The sequence below is a fragment of the Heteronotia binoei genome, chromosome 1 (assembly GCF_032191835.1).
Source record: "Heteronotia binoei isolate CCM8104 ecotype False Entrance Well chromosome 1, APGP_CSIRO_Hbin_v1, whole genome shotgun sequence".
NCBI classification, from domain to species: domain Eukaryota; kingdom Metazoa; phylum Chordata; class Lepidosauria; order Squamata; family Gekkonidae; genus Heteronotia; species Heteronotia binoei.
Genome location: NC_083223.1, coordinates 61,800,580 through 61,819,214, shown reverse-complemented (window position 1 = coordinate 61,819,214; position 18,635 = coordinate 61,800,580). Strand labels below are relative to the sequence as shown.

Here is an 18,635-nt window from a genome sequence, read left to right as displayed (position 1 = left end):
ATTTTCTCCAGAAAAAAATCATCCTTGTTATGTGGAGGACAACTGTAACCTTTGGAGATCTTTGGGCTCCACCTAGAGGTTGGCAACCATACTCCATTTAGTGGACTGGGTCTACACACTGAGCTACTGCTAATAATTCACCCTCTGGATTTGCCTGTGCAGACAGGAATATGTAGGAGGTGAATGAGTACAATTCCACAGTATAGATCCTACCTTGTACTTCAGTAAAAATAAAGCCAAGCCTCTAAAATTTCATTGCAGCCTACAGTGGTTCAGCCCAGATACCAATTTACGACTTTAGTTAAAACAAGGCTTTGGAAATTTATTTTTGTTTTGATTTCACACACTTGTATTCTGTCTTTCTGCCCAATCAGGGCCCTCAAGGTGGCAATTAAAATCAGCTTAAAACAATGTGCATGTGTCAATTACTGTCAAGTTGCAGCCAACTTCAGGTGACCCCCCTACAGTCTTCAAGGCAAGAAACATTCCAAGGTGATTTGCTGTTGCCTGCCTTTCACAGTTGCTGTTGCATTTCACAGAGTGTTGGACTGGATGGGAAATTGGCCTGATCCAACATGGCTTCTCTTATGTTCTTATAAGTCTCTACATAGTGACCCTGAACTTCCTTGGTGGTCTCCTCCCCAAGTACTAAACAAAACTCTGCGTAGTGTCTTGTGATCTGATTAGATTGGGCTTGCCTGGGCCATCCAGGTCAGTTTTTAAAACCATACACATATGTAAAATAGTAAATTAAACAGGAAGGAGAGTCAATATGGAAGGCAAAATGATATACAGGTTTTCATCTGCTGGCAGAAAACAGTGATAGCAAAGAACAGGCAAATCTTCTAAGGAATTCCAAAGTTTTGGTGCAATGATTGAGAAGGCTTTTTCTCAGGTTTCTATCTGTCTCAGATGACAAGGGGGCCCAGAGCAGGGACCTGAAGATAACTGAAATGATTGGGTAGGTTCCTTAAAATATGCTAGCCCCAATCTATATAAGGCTTTAAGTCATTACCAGCACCTTGAATTGGGCCCAAAAGCAAAATGGAAACCACTGTAGATGAAATGATGGAAGTGACAGGGTCCCTATGACTGACTCTAGTCAGCATTCTGGCCACAGCAGGTTGTAGCTTCTGCACTCCTCATGTAGAAGCATATTGCAGTAGCCTAATCTAGATGTTACCAGGGCATGCACCAGTGGCAAAATCTTCCCCATATACAAAGGGCCACAGCAGGCTCACCCATCTGCTTGACCAACAGGAGGTCCTGGGTCCCCCAGAACCTGCAGGCTACACAATGATGTTGCATCATTTCTCTTGCTGAAGCATCAGGTTTTGATCTGGCCAATTCTAAAAACAAATATTACTACATTGTCCTTGTCAGTATAATTAAGCTGTGAACTGTGGTATGGTATCTTGCCTACTTCTCCTGTTCAACTGTTGGTGTTATACTTCACTCTGTGCCCTGGAAAACCAACTTTAATTGGATTAAGAAATGACTGCCTATTTGGCTAGGGAATCCCATCTTTGTTAGAGAGAGACATAGTTGCCAGGCTGAAACCTGGAGAATGGATCTAATTTTGTGAAGAGACTGTAAAAAGTACACAATTGAGGAGACTGCATATCGCAGGTAAGTGCTCATCAGGATGAGTTCTGGATGAATCATACAGGGGACTGTTTTCCTGGTTTTTCTTTGGCCAGCCTCTGAAGGCTGAAAAAAAGCAGGGCTGTGGATGAGAGAGACAAAATGTCATTTGCTTCTGGGGCTTTGTTAGATAAATGAAACCTGGGAGCTTCAAAAGACAAGACTACTGTTTGCCACTCCCATTCCCATCATCCACACAGATACACTTTTATTTACAAGAACAGTTTTATTAGCTATTAACAAAATTAAGATTTTAATACTGCTACTGTCGTTACATCTGCTGTTAAAGATTAACATGTTTTAAAACAACAGCCAAGCCAACTTGGGTCAGCAAACTTTTCAGGATCTCAATCTGCAGAGAAAACAAATGAAAAACCATTAATGTAACCAAAGCCTCGGGTAAATGGTCCCCACATTTCAGAGCATAAAGTTACTTAGCACAGGAGGCTAACTATGTTGCTGGAAAGTTCTATTTACAATTTACAGATAACTATGTGCATTCAAAAGAAAGTGCTGAAGAATTGCCTGAGGGCATTCAGACTTTTTAAAATGCCATAACCAAAACAGAGTAAAACCAGGGAGACCTGGGAAAGGATATGGATAGCTGCATCGGGATGGGGGGGTGGGCTGTTACAGATTGAATAGGATGATTGTTAAGTTTGGGTAGGGTTGAATGTTGGAATATATAAATCTTCAAGATCAATTACTCTTTCCTGGACCCCACTTCTGTATTTAGCCTTGTCCCAAGAAGCATTTTAATAAGAACGGAATAGTCCAGAATGCATCTCAGATGCTATAATGGTTTCAGAGAAACTGAACTCACTCTTAAAAAAAATCTAGACCAAAGGCAACAATTGCTGCAAATTTTGTACAAACTGCTAACATTTACCAGACTTTGTGGTTACATTGATATAGTGCAGAGGAAACATTATCCATTCCCAAAAAATAATTACTTCCACTGGTGCCTTATTTACCACTTCTTTGTCCAGAGCTAATATTTGTATCATAGTTTACAATGATCTAAATGCTTCATACAGATTATCTCAGTAATCCTGACAAATAATCCTGCAAGGTACATTATCCTTATGAGGGTATTCAGGCTGCTAGACAGCAGCCTAATCTACCCATGAAGAGAAGCTGAAGCAAAATTTGAACCCAGAATTCCCTGGTTCACTCTTGGCCATTACATTGTACCAGCTTTCTGAAATATTAGTAGAAAACAGCTCACCTAGTATCCTGAAACTTATAGCAAATACGACTTCATCTGTTAGCCAAGGTAAAACTAGCAAGTCAGGATTTATACTAGGCTGGAAAGGATTGACACATGCTTGCTTTCTGTGTGCTAGGATTTTTTTTAATGCATAGACAAAAGTCAAAATTAAGTGAGCTCTACCAGCAATATGAAGAAGTGAAGCCCAGCCACAGGCTTACCACCCCACTGAGAATGAGACCAAGAAGCATCATCCCAAATCCCACACAGTCACTGCCAAAGCATCAGCAAACGTTTCTGTGGTGCAATATGATTTTGCCTGTTATCCCAGACCTTTTAGCAAACACAGTCTGGAAGAATATTTTACTCTGCATCAACTTCTAAGGGAGAAAAAAGTCACACAGTGTAAGCAGAAAGAATACAAACCAAGGCACAGTGACTTGCCACTTCTGCTACTCACCTTTATATAAACTATATCGGTCTGTTACTACCTAGGCTAAGAGACAGTATTTGTATTTTACACCTAAATCATATGTAAAAGGCAAAGGAACAGGAGAAAAAGTTATGAAATTTTGTTACCTACCAATTACCACTGTCTCATCATGTTCCTCTGTAGCTGCAGCCTTTCTCCAACCCTGCAATCTTCATTTCTGGGGATGCCTTCTCTTCCTGCAAGACAAAAAGCTTAAGTGCATGGCAATTCTGAAAAAGAAGACAAACACCCATAAAAGCCTTGCCCCATGAAAACACATGAGCGCAGAGTACCATTTCCCACCCTAATGGAAACAGTTCTTTATAAAAGCAAATCTATGTCCTGTCATGCACATTAAATTCCAGTATAATGTCTGTTATACACAGGTACATTGAACTCTGCAATCCATGGTTCATTGGGTAAATATTACTTACACATTAACTCCCTATTTAAAATACAAAAACAAAATCTGTACTAGCTGCATTCTGCTTCAGCTAATTAACCAATGCTTTAGAAGGAAGGAAGCGGGGCTGGAGAAGGTATTAATAACATTTTGTTGAACTCCTACCAGCCCAATCTTTGTTCTCACGCCACTGCCCCCTCAATGGGAAGCGGGAGACAAGAAAAAGGCACAGGAAAATAATCACAGAAACTAATCACCACCTGGTACAAATTTCAAACCCATCCCAATACATTCAGTGTATTAATAAAAGAAAGCTGGCATAACAAATGTATCCTATTTGCCTCTTAGAACTTTGGGCCTCAGTTAAACGTACCCATTTCCTCTCCTCTCTGCTTGAGCTCTTAAGCATTGGAAAGTACATCCTATAGAGACCAAGCCTTTTTTCCTTGTCCTTTTCTACTCATCGTTTTTTGAAATGGGAACAGAAAGAAAGAGATTATTTCTTTAAGAATAAAAGAAACAGAACTTACCTTTTGTTGCAGTGTCTGGTGCTCCTCTGCTGCTACTTAAGGTTCCTTCCTCTTGGAAAAAGGAAGTTTGATCACAAAGTCCTATGAGTAAGAGATGCCCACGCAACAATGACTAAGTCTTCATGAGGTTTTTAGCCTACAGTGCCCATAGGACAATGGAATCTTGGGCAGAGAATACATGCTAGAATTGAAGTAGAAAACCTCGTTTTCTTGCAGCAATTCCAACACAAAGCTGTCCTTCAGTGAGAACGTATGTACAAATATACACAGCCTTGGGGTAAAACAACCAACCAACTGCAGGATGCACAAATCTCATATTACCCAATAGGCTCTTTCAGGAGATCCACCTGGGAGACAGAGAACGGAATTGAAGATGGAAATCCCCTTGTGGATTTTATACATGAATAGTCTGGGTGTAGCCAAAATCACATAAATGCCTTCAATTACTTTAGTTCAGAATTAGTGACAAATCTTCTGGGGGATCTGATATGAAGATCGAAAGATGCAAGTTATAAATACATCTCAAAAGAAACATTTCAAACTTTAAAATCATTTAAAACTTTTGTTTTCCCTTACAAACAACTTTGTTATGAGAATAATAACCTTGGCATCTGAACTACACACATACCTCGGGACTTAGCTACAGTAGTCACTTCCAGGCTAGACTACTGCAGCTCGCTCTATGCAGGCTTGCCCTTGAGGCTGATCCGGAAGCTCCAGCTGGTGCAGAATGCGGCAGCACAATTGTTGTCTGAATCGCCTGTATGGGCGAGCAGTTGGCCGATGCTGCGCAGTTTGCACTGGCTACCAATTGAGTACCAGATCCGCTTCAAGGTTTTAGTGCTGACACTTAAAGCCTTACGTGGCCTGGGACCGGCATACCTGTGGGACTGTCTCTCCCCATATGAGCCCTGGAGGTCATTACGGCCGGCCAGCCAACATCTTCTAACCATCCCTGGCCCAAGGGACGTCTGGCTTGCCTCAACCAGGGCCAGGGCTTTTTGGCCCTGGCCCCGACATGGTGGAATCAGCTCCCTGTGGAGGTTCGGGCCTCCTGGATTTGTTACCATTCCGGAGGGCCTGTAAGATGGAGCTGTTCCACCTGGCCTATGGTGCCCCCCCCCCTGCACTGATTGCTTAAAAGAGATTTAAAGAGATTTTTGAACATTTAGGTTGGGACAAGTATGCCTAACTGATGTCCACACTATTCATGCCGCCTCAACTAATGGGAGCTGTGGCTTAATTGTCTTAATTTTAAACTGTTTTAATTGTTCTTAAACTGTTTTGTTTTATTATGTTGGAAGCCGCCCTGAGCCCACCATGGGAAACGGAGGCCTATAAATCTACGGAAATAAATAAATAACTAGTAACATTCAAAATCTTTGTTCCTAACAATAATTAGATGGGTACAAAAATCCAGGCTAAACCCATTCCAGTTTGATCATAATGTGTATTCCTTAACAATACTGATTAACAGACTTTCCTTAGAGCAGAACTGTTTATCCCATGGATCCAGAGTACCCTCAAGTCAGTTTTATCTTCAGGATCACAAAACCTTTTAGAGTTGAAATATTTTGTCTATTTTTGGGGAAGGACCTGCTGTTACTGTGCAGATGCCATCATTTCTCCCACTTCTGTCTGTGCACAACTGAGAGGAGTACAAGGTTGGATAGATGAGGTCACTCAGTGGTGATGATTCCTCAATGACTTTGACCTGTGGCTTCCAACTGATATTGGTCCATCTCCTGGTATTCAGCCTCTGTTTACTATCTCTCTTGGTCTACCGCCCAGGGTCCTGGCCTCAGCACTAATGATGACATAATACTGCAATTTCTTGTCACATGACCTTGCTATCACATGCTTGTAGCTCAGTGACATAATACTGCAATTTCTTGTCACATGACCTTGCTATCACATGCTTGTAGCTCAGTGGGTTCTGGGTTTGAAAAAAGTTGAAGACCACTGCCTTAGAGCACTGTATCAATGACTAATTTTAGAGGACAGTCAAACAAACAACTGGTATAATACAACAGTATTATGCCCATGTTTCCAAGAACTTATACATACATGTTCAATCACTTCTGACTGCTTCATCAAGTGTTAACTTCCAGATGGAAAACCCACCACATCCAGGAATGAACTGATATAAGCCTTAACAATATTCTCAATGGAAGCCATTCACTAGTTATTTACAGGTAAATATGCAACACCACATACTAGCAATGTGCAAAAATAGACATCATATTTGAAGCAGCTAGAACATAAGTACATGTCTTCACATGGTGACACAAGACATAGCTTCTTGTTACCCTCAGGAGTGGACCACTGAGTCCTGTTATATGAAAACAGTGCTGTTCTTGTTTCCACATTAGGTTTCAGTAAAATACTCTCTAGCTCTAAATGAACTAAACAGACTCTTTGTGGCCCTATTTAGCAAATCAATCAGTGCAGGGAACAATCATGAAACAAAGAGCAATGCAATCAATAAAACCAGTTCCAGAAGATAAGTAAGCTATAGCCTATAAGTAATCATACCATAAGCTCCTTTGTCTAAACCGAAAAGTGCACATTAGGCACAGAAAAACTGTGTAACTAGAAGATTAATAAAACTCCTAATCTAGCAGGCTTCAAAAGATAGCTGATTCCACAACCTGAAGGTCACTGCCAAAACAACTTCTCGTTAACATTAAACTACTTGACTGGACACAGAGCCATCAACAGCTCTGTAGTACTTATATTTCAAGCAACAAGGTACTTATAGGAGAAGGGGATACTTCAAGTATCCTAGGGCCCATATCGTAAAGGGTTTTAACACATAGCCAAGCAATGCAGCTTCTACAACATTCGGTCCCTCTGCTTCTTACAGAAGAAGTCAATCTGTCTGCTGCATTCTGTACCAAAGAACTGTGCTTTCAACAGTACAGACCAAGTGTTACTATGGGCCCCTGCTGGACCTTGGGTTTGCTGCCACCTCCAATACACACACCCCATTTAAGTGGGAGGAAATATAGAATGGAATTATCATCTACAAAATCTGATCACAGGAACTGTTGCTCCAGTGTATCAGCCCATAGCACTGGGCTAGTAATGACACATCTATCTGGGTTATATTTATTTTGAAAGGGATACAATCTTGATCTATAAAATGGCCTCCAGTGGGAAATCAGCATGGAAGCTGGTGTGTGGGAGGGACTTTGATGTTAAAATGTACATGCTATTCTAGAGGATAAAAGGCCTCCAGGTGCTCACATTTTACTCCATAACACAAGTATTTCTATGGTACTTTATGAACTTAGCTACAAATAATTTTAAAACACAGTTTTAAAAACAGCCACTGTGAAGTAGCTCAGAGGCTAACTATGCTGAAATAATGCATAGTTCAGAAGGTATTGTTTGCCAGCTTTCAACATGTTTGTCCAGAGACATTCAGTTCAAGCATAATTAGTTGATAGGACATATCAGACAAAGTTAATAACTACACATATGTCCTATCTTCCAAATCAATACCCAGAAGTTAAAAAAAATTTTCACTTTTTTTACTCTGACATGCTATAGTTTGGTTTTGTACTTACCTCCTTAAACATACATTTCTCCTTCCAACAGATAAGAGTAACTGTATCAAGTATGTTTTATGACACAAGGAAACTATCAAAGAACCTATGTATAAATCTCTCCTCACCACCCAGCACACTTGAGAACACACAATACATAGCATGACATAGCTGCAGAAAGTTGACTGCAGAAAGTTCAGAGGAAGTGAGATAAAACCCTGGAAATACAAAGCAGTTGGAACAAGCCATTCAAACAAGTATAACTCCCTGGGAAAACACAGGTGATTTCTGGTCGCTTTTTCTTCTACTGTAGTATTCTGCATGACTCATGAATTTCATGTGCTGTTAGGCCTGAGGGAAAATGGTGTATTAATCTTTCTATGGGAAGGATTCTAAAGTTATACACTATTGTAAAAGAGAAGCAAAAACGAATGAAAAAGGAAACTACTTGCACGTTTGCTTTGTGTTTAACACATAAACCAATTTAAATGCTAATACAGTCCTGCTTAAAAGGGAAAAAAATGACTTGCTCTTGAATTATATAGATGTTCCATATAATTGCTATCAGGCAGACAGTTGGCAGTGATCTCACAGAAACACTGTACATACCATAACCGAAGCCAGTCTATCTGCACTGATTTACAGCAGTGTACTAACCAATATCATCTAACATGGGCAAGTTCTTAGGTGGTGTATTTTATCCAAAACCCAGTACTATCTTCCATGGAAACATGCCAGTTTTGTCACTCAGACACAGAGAAGCAGTGTTCCCTCTAAACTGAGTTAGCATGAGCTAGCTCACAGATTTTTAACCTTCAACTCACACCTTTTTATCTTGGCTCAGGAAAAATGGTCCCCAGAGCACAATAATTTATGCAGTAGCTCACAACTTTAATGCCAGTCGCTCACAAAGTAGAATTTTTGCTCACAAGACTTTGCAGCTTAGAGGAAATATTGCACAGAAGCTAAATATGGCATCCATACCAAGATGTAAATTATAAACAAATTGTAACACAGAATACATATCGATATAAGACAGTGACAGAAAATTAATTTCAAAGTCATTTGCAGCTGAATGCTGTGTAGAGTTACTCCAGTTTAAGCCAGATAGATTCAACAGGCATAGACTGGAATAACTTTGCATAGGATTGCACTTTTGGACAGCTAGCTGCTTTATGGTTAGGATACTATAGAGTCAGCATCAAAACAAAATATATAAATAAATACTTTCATTGATGGGCTAATTCACACCTCCGTGTTTAACACTTGATGACAGAAGAATCAAGAAACGGCAGCCCTAGATCCAATGTGCACATCACCTCGAACACAATGCTTTTCAATGCTATCCCTTCTTATTGTCAATGGCTAGTGCTGAATAACTGTGTGAGGATGCATGCATCAAGGCATGTATGCACATACACGAGTACATCAGCCTTAAGTGATCCTAGCAGCCCAGCTGAAAAGTGTAGACCTGTTTAGTGGTTTAGCCATACATTTCACTGCAAACGTAATGAGACAACAGTGAAGAAATTTATTTCATTCCTTAAAAGAAGAGGCTTCCATTTTTATCAGCAGTGGCAAAACAAGACTGTTGTAGAGGCTTTCTTCTTAAGGCATGACAGATGTTCCAGAGCTGCTTCTCCTAAAGAATATGTGGCCCATTTTAAAAAAATGCACAACTACCATATGCATTTGACCATGATTTTGGTTCTCCTGGGCAGCTCTACCCATTTTATTATTGAATGGAAAGAGATATGTAGATCAGTTACAGTTTTTCTATGTATTTTTCCACTAAAACTGCAAATTACACAGTTGCATGTCTAAAGGTTTAGAACATGCACTAGCTTCTTCAGAATCTGTAGTTGTAAGTTAACTAGCATGTTTCCAGATGAGTCCCTTTTGCAAAGCATAAAGCTCCTAAAGGAATTAGGTTAGGAAAATGCATGTTTATGTTACTGAAGTCATTTTGGTTTGTTTGGTTTCTTTTTGGTAAAGTTCAGTCCTGTCGCCTGCAGCCCTGTATGTCTGAAGATTTTTCACCATCTCTATGTGATCAAACAGGCAGCCAAATGCCAGTTTCCTCTCATCACAGCCAACATCTCAGAGTTCAAAGCAAATGGAATTTCTTTAAAGTCTTTTTGGAACTATCACACTTCTTACCTATTCTCAAGCTGGGCTTCTGGTTACATTGAAAACTATCCTGCAAACAAACATGCGCTGTTTTCTCAGTTAGGAAGAATTAGTATCCAGTGAAATAATGTGGTGATATTCCCAGAAATTTTAAACCCTGGGTATTTGAAGTTACTATTTAGCACTAACTAGTAAAATACACAATTATCATATATGAAAATTATACATACACTTTTAAAATCAAATTACAAGAGTAAAAGTTACTGAGCCATTATTCTTTTTTTAACCATTTATTAGGTTTTATATGATATAAAACCTTCCAAAGTATGTTTGAGAATATCATGCCTGTGTAGTACATAAAATTAAAGTTTTTACAACTTCTGTTCTTCTGGTTGTTTCACTTACTAAAACATTCACAAATGGCACATTTGACTTAAAAGTGGGCACCCGATTTTTGAATGACTGCAATGCAGCTATAGACAAAAAAAAGTATGTGTGCGCACAATGTCAAAAAAGGTAGTAGCAATTTGAACATCTAATGTCATCACCAAGGCATCCAGAATACTCTTCAAAATTTGCTTTTTTTAAGGGAAGTCACTGTATTTTTGCAAAAATGGCAAAGCTAAACAGGCACCTTTGTTTAAACTGCTTTCTCTGTTCGTAGATTTCATTTTTGTAACACTAATCTGACTTCAGCTGCATCAAAGGCACAATTAGGCATGACAGACATTAATATCCATAACATTCTTCCACAAAAATAGCAAAATGTACCGCCTAAAATTTTTTTAAAAATGAAATACATCATTCTGTTATGAAACTTCTATACAAAATTATAAAATTTACACCATCTGAGCTGCCAGAAAGGTTTTTAAAAAGATAAGTTCTCCATAACTACTTTTTCTCCACCATAGCTCAATATAGGGCAGTATAAATACCCAAGCACTTTTTTTGTTTGTGGGGGGACACAGACAACTCCCCTGTGCATAAGAGATGCATGATTGTATAATAGTATATTCCCCTTGCTCAAAGAAAGAAAACAACCACCTTAAAACCTATTAGATGACTGATAACACTGGAAATTAAGGGCAGTAATTCATCAGGACTCGAATCGGAGCTGTGTAAGCAAACAACATAATTATGGGAGACATTTTCTCAGTGCACTGGGGCCTCTTTGTTCAAATGCTTGGACTGAAATAAGGCACTTTTCTTCTAGTGAGAAACAGCTTTCGAAAAATGACACAAGGACAAGATGAGTCTGATTTCAGGCTAAAAACATGAGGGTTGATTGAATGATATCCCAGGATGCAACAGGAACGACTTGACAGCAAGGGAAAGGCACAGGAGGTAAAAACCTGGAAGAGGCGAGCCTTTACACAGAAGTGGTCACTCTGTCATTGGCATTATTGACCTCATTTTTGTTTGAATCCAGTCCTTTAGCAGCATTCATATCGTTCCGTAAATTCTCCACTGTCTTTTTCATGCTCTTTAATTCCCCAGGGTGTGGAGTGGCTCGCCTTAGAAGCGTCTTCTAAAAACAAACAGTGGAGTAAGTGATTTGGCTTATGTTGGTCCTTTTTCATTTAAATGGCTTTTCAGACTTAGCAACTAAATACCAGTTGTTTTGCTCTACCAGGAAATTTAAACATAAGGTGTTCTGTTTAATAGCTGCCTACTCTAAAATTCAACAAATGTGTTTTCTTTGGGCGATGTGGCAAACTAGTTAAGAGATGCTGTGATCCAAAGCAGCAATATGCATTGGTTGTGGTGGTGGTGGGGACACAGCCTGCAGTGTCTTAGGCACACCTAACAAAGTTCTGGATTCCTCCAAGGCAAAGGCACACTACTTCTTTGGATATCATATTGGAAATCTACACAAAGAGATGCACCGAACCCTTATGTATAGAGTGATGCCTCTTCTGTAGCAGTTTCACTGGATCATTATTGAGTTTTGTATTCTTCAACCTTTAACAGATTATTATTGTTCTTTGTATCTGTGGGGAATAAAACAATGCTCCCAAGAAATCATCAGCTTGATCAGTTTCTCTTGAACAGCAGCCTGCATTGGAACCATTAATAGCAAACTACATTTGAAACTGAAGGAGTTCCAAGAGCAGTTTGTGCAATCAAGTGCAAGGGCTGCTGTTGGGGGTGGATAGTGACTGTCATCCAATATGCCCTAGATAAAAATCACTGTTCCAACTCAGGTGTTATGAACAAAACAGAATTTAACAGGCATTGGTATATGTTAAAAATAGTTGGCATGGCCAGAAACTTCCCGAGTTCACTCAAGAGCAAGAGGAATGATTTTACTCAATCCACTTTTCTCACCAGAACCAGCCATTCCATGTTGTTCATGAGGTCCCCCCAATCCAAGCAGTTAATTTTGTGGATATGCAGGAGAAGTAAAAGTCAGGGAAGATCCCCTTGTGCAAGACCTTTCTGCTTATATATAAGCAGGATCCAGCCCCATGGCTGAAAACAGACATTAGTAGGGAATTATGTCTAAATGTAACAAATGTGTGCTAAAGTGGCTGTCAGAGCTGAGCATCTGCACTTCAAACTGTGTGGTGTGCACAACTGCAAACACAAGCTCACAAATGTCTGAAGTCGCAGCTATGAGAATTTATAGAAGGCCTAGGTGTATATAACTAAAATGAACAAGGCATCCATAGCAACTTTGTTTAAAAGAACAGCAGCACATACACTTGGAGTCACAGGAACTATAACTAGTTACACAATTTTAGGGTATGCAGGCTTAGATATATTCAGTATCTTCTTTCTGCTTGTGCAGCACTGTCCACCAACGCAGAGCAAATCACTCTGGCTAGGTGCTTTCCACTTACACAAGACAAACATATTCCACCAGTGGAAAGCTTTGTTCCAAGAGAGTTAATCCACAATAAGGACAGAGCTGTGCAAGTAGAAGATATACGATCCAAGTTATTTTTAAAAAAATATTTAATTGATTTTGCATATCTATGTAAGTGAAGAAAGTGGCAGGTAATTTTTAAGTGGCTTAGGAAATGGTATGTCTAATGCAAAATGTGGGATGTTGGGTATCCAAACCAAAAATAATCACCTAATGATGCATCAGCTAGCATCTTATTTAAATTGGGTTGCTTCCTCCTACTTGAGCAAGGTTGAGATTTGTTGCCTGGGCACAAACTGATCCATGAATCATAATTTGCGCATGAATCGGGCCAATTCATAGTTCGTTTCAAACCGGTTTGGGCAAAAGTGCCTCCCCACAGAGGTTTATTAGGTTTGTTCCTTCCCTCCAAGCCTTGGCTACCCCAGGCACCCTGTGGCTACAGGGCTCCTGGGGAAGCAAAGAGAAGACAGTTTAAACTTCCCGGAGCACCTGGGGAAGCCAACCCCAGGAGGGAAGGAAATTTAAACTGCACCCTTCCAAAGCCTCAGCTTTTCTAGGCCATGGGGTACTTGGGGAACCCAAGGGGAGGCAGTTTAAACTGCCCCCTCCACATCTTGCCTCCTATGGATGTTCCACAGTTGTGGGGTGCTTGGGAAAGCCAACTGCCTCCCCTCCCTTGGGGCACTTTGGGGAAGTTGAGCCTGGGAGGGAAGGCATTTTTAACTGCCTTCCCTCAGAGCCCCAGCTGATCCCACGGGGAAACATTTCCCCACAGGATCAGCTGTTTTTCAGGCTCTGCTGGGTTGTCCATCTTCAACCATGCAGCCCAGCAGAACCCTGGCTGATCCCACAGGGAGATCTCTCCCCTATCTTTCTTCACTTCCCCAGCCAGCCTTTCTAGGGCAGGCTGGCTGGGGAAGAGAAGAGAGAAGGTGAGAGATCTCTCCATTGTACCCTATAGGCCCACAGGATCCAATGGAGAGATTGTGGGCATGTTAATAAGTCCCCCCACCCGAGGCATGCTATCACTGCAGTTTAAACTGCCTCCCCTCCATGCCTCAGCTTCCCTAGGCATCCCTCAGTCGGGAGTGCTCGGGGAAGCAGTTTAAACTTCTTTCCCTCCCTGAATTGGGTTCCCCAGATACCTGCTGTCCAGTGTCCCAAGTCTGCCTGCCAGAGCAGGGCCAGCTGGGGAAAGGAATGGGAAGTAGAGCGGGTCAGTGAAACTTCCTCCCCTTCCTTTCCCCCAGCCAGTCACTGCAGATGGCCGGGCTAAGGAAAGGAACAGAAAGAAGAGCTGGTCAGTTTCAGTCCACTGAAATTGACCATGCCTAAGGGAAAGTGAGCTCTGAAGGCATTTAAATGCCTTTGGTGCTCACTTGAGATCAAGTGAACAGGACGAACCAATGAACCATGAAACAGCTTGGGCAATCAAACAAACCATAAACCACAATGAAACACTGATTCAAGCAATCAAACAAATCCCGAACCAACAAGAACCATCTATGGCAGCGGTCCTCAACCTTTTTAGTACTAGGGACTGGTTTTGTGGAAGACAATTTTTCCACGGACCAGATTTGGGGGGGGGGGGGCATGGTTTCGGGATGATACAATTGTGCGCTTTATTTTGGTGTAGTGGTTAAATATGTAGACTCTTATCTGGGAGAACTGGGTTTGATTTCTCACTCCTCCACTTGCAGCTGCTAGAATGGCCTTGGGTCTTGCAGAGCTCTCCTTGAAAGGGCAGCTTCTGGGGAGAGCTCTCTCAGCCCCACCCACCTCAAAAGGTGTCTGTTGTAGGGAAGGAAGATAAAGGAGATTGTGAGCTACTCTGAGATTCAGAATGAAGGGCAGGATATAAATCCAATGTCGTCGTCTTCTTGTTATTCTTACTACATTGTAATATATAATGAAATAATTATACAACTCACAGCTCGGTTGCTAACAGGCCATGGACCGGGGTGGGGACCCCTGATATTTGGTAAACACTATGCTTGTCTAATTGTACTCTGTACATGTAAATCAACATAAATGTGATTTAAAATGAGATAATTAGCAAGTTTGTTTAAAAACTGTGAACCTGTCATAATGAGCTGGGCCCTAGATATAGGTTAATTATTTATTATATTGGAAGATGAAGAAGATATTGGATTTATATCCCACCCTCCACTCCAAAGAGTCTCAGAGCGGCTCACAATCTCCTTTACCTTCCTCCCCCACAACAAACACCCTGTGAGGTGGGTGGGGCTGGAGAGGGCTCTCACAGCAGCTCCCCTTTCAAGGACAACCTCTGTGATAACTATGGCTGACCCAAGGCCATTCCAGCAGGTGCAAGTGGAGGAGTGGGGAATCAAACCCGGTTCTCCCAGATTAGAGTCCGCACACTTAACCACTACACCAAACTGGTTATGCTAGTGACTTTTAAAAGTGTAACAGCATTTTACTCCATATGCATTGGAAATTACAATTGTTCCATTTTGAAGAAGACTGCAGATTTATACCCCGCCCTTTTCTCTGAATAAGAGACTCTGAGTGGCTTACAATCTCCTATATCTTCTCCCCCCACAACAGATACCCTGTGAGGTGGGTGGGGCTGAGAGAGCTCTCCCAGAAGCTGCCCTTTCAAGGACAACTCCTGTGATAGCTATGGCTGACCAAAGGCCATTCCAGCAGCTGCAACTGGAGGAGTGGGGAATCAAACCTGGTTCTCCCAGATAAGAGACTGCACATTTAACCACTGCACCAAACTGGCTTTACATTTATAAGAGTTTGTGTTCATTGCTCCACATAGATAGGACACATTAGAAATTTCAAAACTATGCCCGATCCTACAATACTGTCTAAGGATATACGTTTCACAAACAGGTAAAGACTGAAGTCTTCACAAGATCACAGCATTTAAAAAACAATATAAATCAAGATCCTAACATGGAGAAGATAAAGTATAGCTATGTGATAAATTCCATTGGCAAAACAACCTTAGGCAATCAACATGTGTTGTATGTATTTTAAATTAATGCCAGAATTTTGATAGGCAACTAGGAGCCTCATCTCCTTTAAAGGCTGCCAAAGCTTGCCTACAGGCTAGAAAGCCAGTGGTTACTTTCATGGGATAGCTAAACACACTAACTCATTCATGCAGTCTAACTTTTATGTCCAACTTTAGCTCACTGTCTCTACACTTGTAAATCCTTAAACTTTACAGCTATCACTAACTCATGTTTGGTGTCAGTACATAAATGTAGTAGAAAAATGGCATTAAAGTGGGTGGGCTCAAACCATGTTTTTCAACATGAGCTTTAATACAATTTCAGATTTGCGCTGCATGTGTATTTGGGCAATACAGAAATAGTTATTAGAGTCCCATAACCTGCAATAGTTATGATGATGATGATGTTACTGGATTTATATCCCGCCCTCCACTCTGAATCTCAGAGCGGCTTACAATCTCCTATACCGCCATACCCTAACGAACAGTTTTAGATACACAAACAGTTACCACTGCTATTATTTACCACTATTCTGATGGTGATTCATGTTAAATGATGCTGAGTAAAGCTAAGCAGCCCTGATCCCAGGCTAGCCTAATCTCGTCACATCTCAGAAGCTAAAGAGGGTCAACCCTAATCAGTACTTATATGGGTGACCAACAAGGAAGTTTTGAAATGCTATGCAAAGGCAGGCAATGGCAAACCACCTATGAACATCTGTTGCCTTGAAAACCTATGGGTCACTGTAAGTCAGCTGTAACTTGACAGCCAAAAATATAAAAGCTACATCACCTAATACTACTTTCTCTGTAGGGAGAATACATTTAAGTGGTGATCGTACCCAGTGTTCCCTCTAAGCTGAGTTCATGTCAGCTGGCTCACAATTTTTTGCCTCTGACTCACACATTTTTGTCTTCGCTCAGCCTGCTCAGAAAGAATAGCCCCTGAGCACACTAATTTATGCAGTAGCTCACAAAGTAGAATTTTTGCTCACAAGACTCCACAGCTTAGATTGTAACCCACAGGAATGTTTATCAGCAGTGGATATCTTACAACTGTCTGTCAGGAGTTCACAGTGAGTTACTCCTTTAGAAGCTAGGCAATTTGCAGAGTCACTGAAGTACACACAGTGCAGTCATATTCCTTACCCTCGGAGATCATATATATTGGGTCTATGCTGCATGTGAGTGCTCATAAATTATTCATAAATTCTACCTGAAAAGTTAGCATGCTGATACATGGACTAGACAAAATCAATTAAATCTTTGCAATTATAAACACTTCATAAGAGCATGGTTTTCATATTAAACTTGGAGTTTTCATCAGCCTAACTGGTGAGAAGAGATTTTGAAGCTGGAATATATACTACCAGCATCCTGCTAGCAGAAGTGAACCTTGCCCTGCTACTAGGGGAAGGGAAACAGCCAAAAACCCCTATGCATGTTGGGGGTGACTAGTGGGAAAAGAAGAGAAAAGGACTAACTGCCCCTCCTCTACCTTCTGTCAAATGATCTATGCTGTGACACAAACCGTTGGATTGGACAGACCACCTGGGATGTAATTTGGCATTATATTATTCTGGGAAGAAAGGACCTTTTTTTTTGCTTTTGCAATTTAGTCAGCAGTTTTTGACACTTTCCACTTTCAAAATCATGCAATCGCTTTTCAGAGCAAGGTTAATATTTAGTATATTTGAAGTATTTTTAAGTTTATGCCAAAAGCCATGTTATGTACTATATTTTTAAGTGTACATTTAAGATGTTTTCAGAGTGTTCGTGAAGTGTGAATGTAAACACACATATACCATGCAAGTATACTTATCCTAGACTCATCACTGGCTGTTGATAAGCATTTTTGGTGAATTTAAGCATACATGCGGGTTTACTTATGAGCAGCATCTGAGGGAGATGGTGACAGATTTAACAGAGGTCTCATAATTACAGTGACAGATGCCCCCACTACTCCTTCCTTTATTGGGGTGGGAAACTGTATTTCCTGATAGCTCACAGGTTACTGTGCTCATAAACCAATGCAAATGGTTATGAAATGTGGAAAGGACAATGGAAGTGATCGTGGGACAGACAAACAGTATGGTGGGAGAGGAGCCCAATGGAAATTCCAAACAAAGGATGGCTGCCTGCAAAGCCAAAGGGTCCAAAGCTTACAGCCTCCATAGAAGTCCCTACTTCTATGCTGCTTTTGGGGAATCATCCTAAAGAAGCAGAAAAGGAGAAAAAACTAGTCACAAAAATATCAAATAGATCCCATTTAAAGTAGCAAAGCCTTGCTATTGAGTTGTTTTAAACATGTAGCACTTTAAGAAAGCATTTCAGCAGAAGCATTTACCATGTTGGCATATTGTTCCATCTGCAGCTAATATACGAAACTTTGAATAAATTACAAGGGAATCAGCCTACGGTGGCATACGCTTTCTGAGAAACATACCATTTCATTATCTTCTTCATCTTTTTCGTCTTCTAAGAAGCGGATTGCACTGACTCTGTGTACTGCCCTTTCATTCCATGTTTCATCTGACATTTCATTCACCAAGCTCTCCATTGCACCACAGCGAGGCAGGTTATCTGTAATGATGGAAGATAAGAAGCAGAAACAGTGAGTTTGTACAATAGAAGTTAACATTATTGCATATTCACAGGCTCAGAGGGTAATGAAAATTGATAGAAACTGCACAGTGTACTATATGATTTCCATTCATGGTTTTCAAAAAAAAATTCAAAAAGACATATTCACATTAGGTTTTCTATGATACCCCATGACTATAGCTTCATATCAAGTTCATGCCTTCATTATATCTGGGGAAAAAATCACACCA

General features: G+C 40.6%; 1 protein-coding gene across 3 annotated transcripts in view; it reads right to left on the bottom strand.

The window, feature by feature from the left end:
* Positions 1-18,635, bottom strand: part of LRRC1 (leucine rich repeat containing 1) — a 123,741-nt gene that overhangs the window by 19,877 nt on the left and 85,229 nt on the right. The window contains exons 13-14 of one of the 3 annotated variants that reach the window (XM_060235153.1): positions 18,248-18,384; positions 10,576-11,465 (exon numbers count right to left, since the gene is read on the bottom strand). In XM_060235153.1, the coding sequence (XP_060091136.1) occupies positions 11,310-11,465; positions 18,248-18,384 (293 nt within the window). In that variant the 3' untranslated portion in view covers positions 10,576-11,309. Of the gene's footprint in view, positions 1-10,575; positions 11,469-18,247; positions 18,385-18,635 lie in introns of those variants that run through there. The other 2 variants (XM_060235145.1, XM_060235138.1) reach the window with 2 other exon arrangements.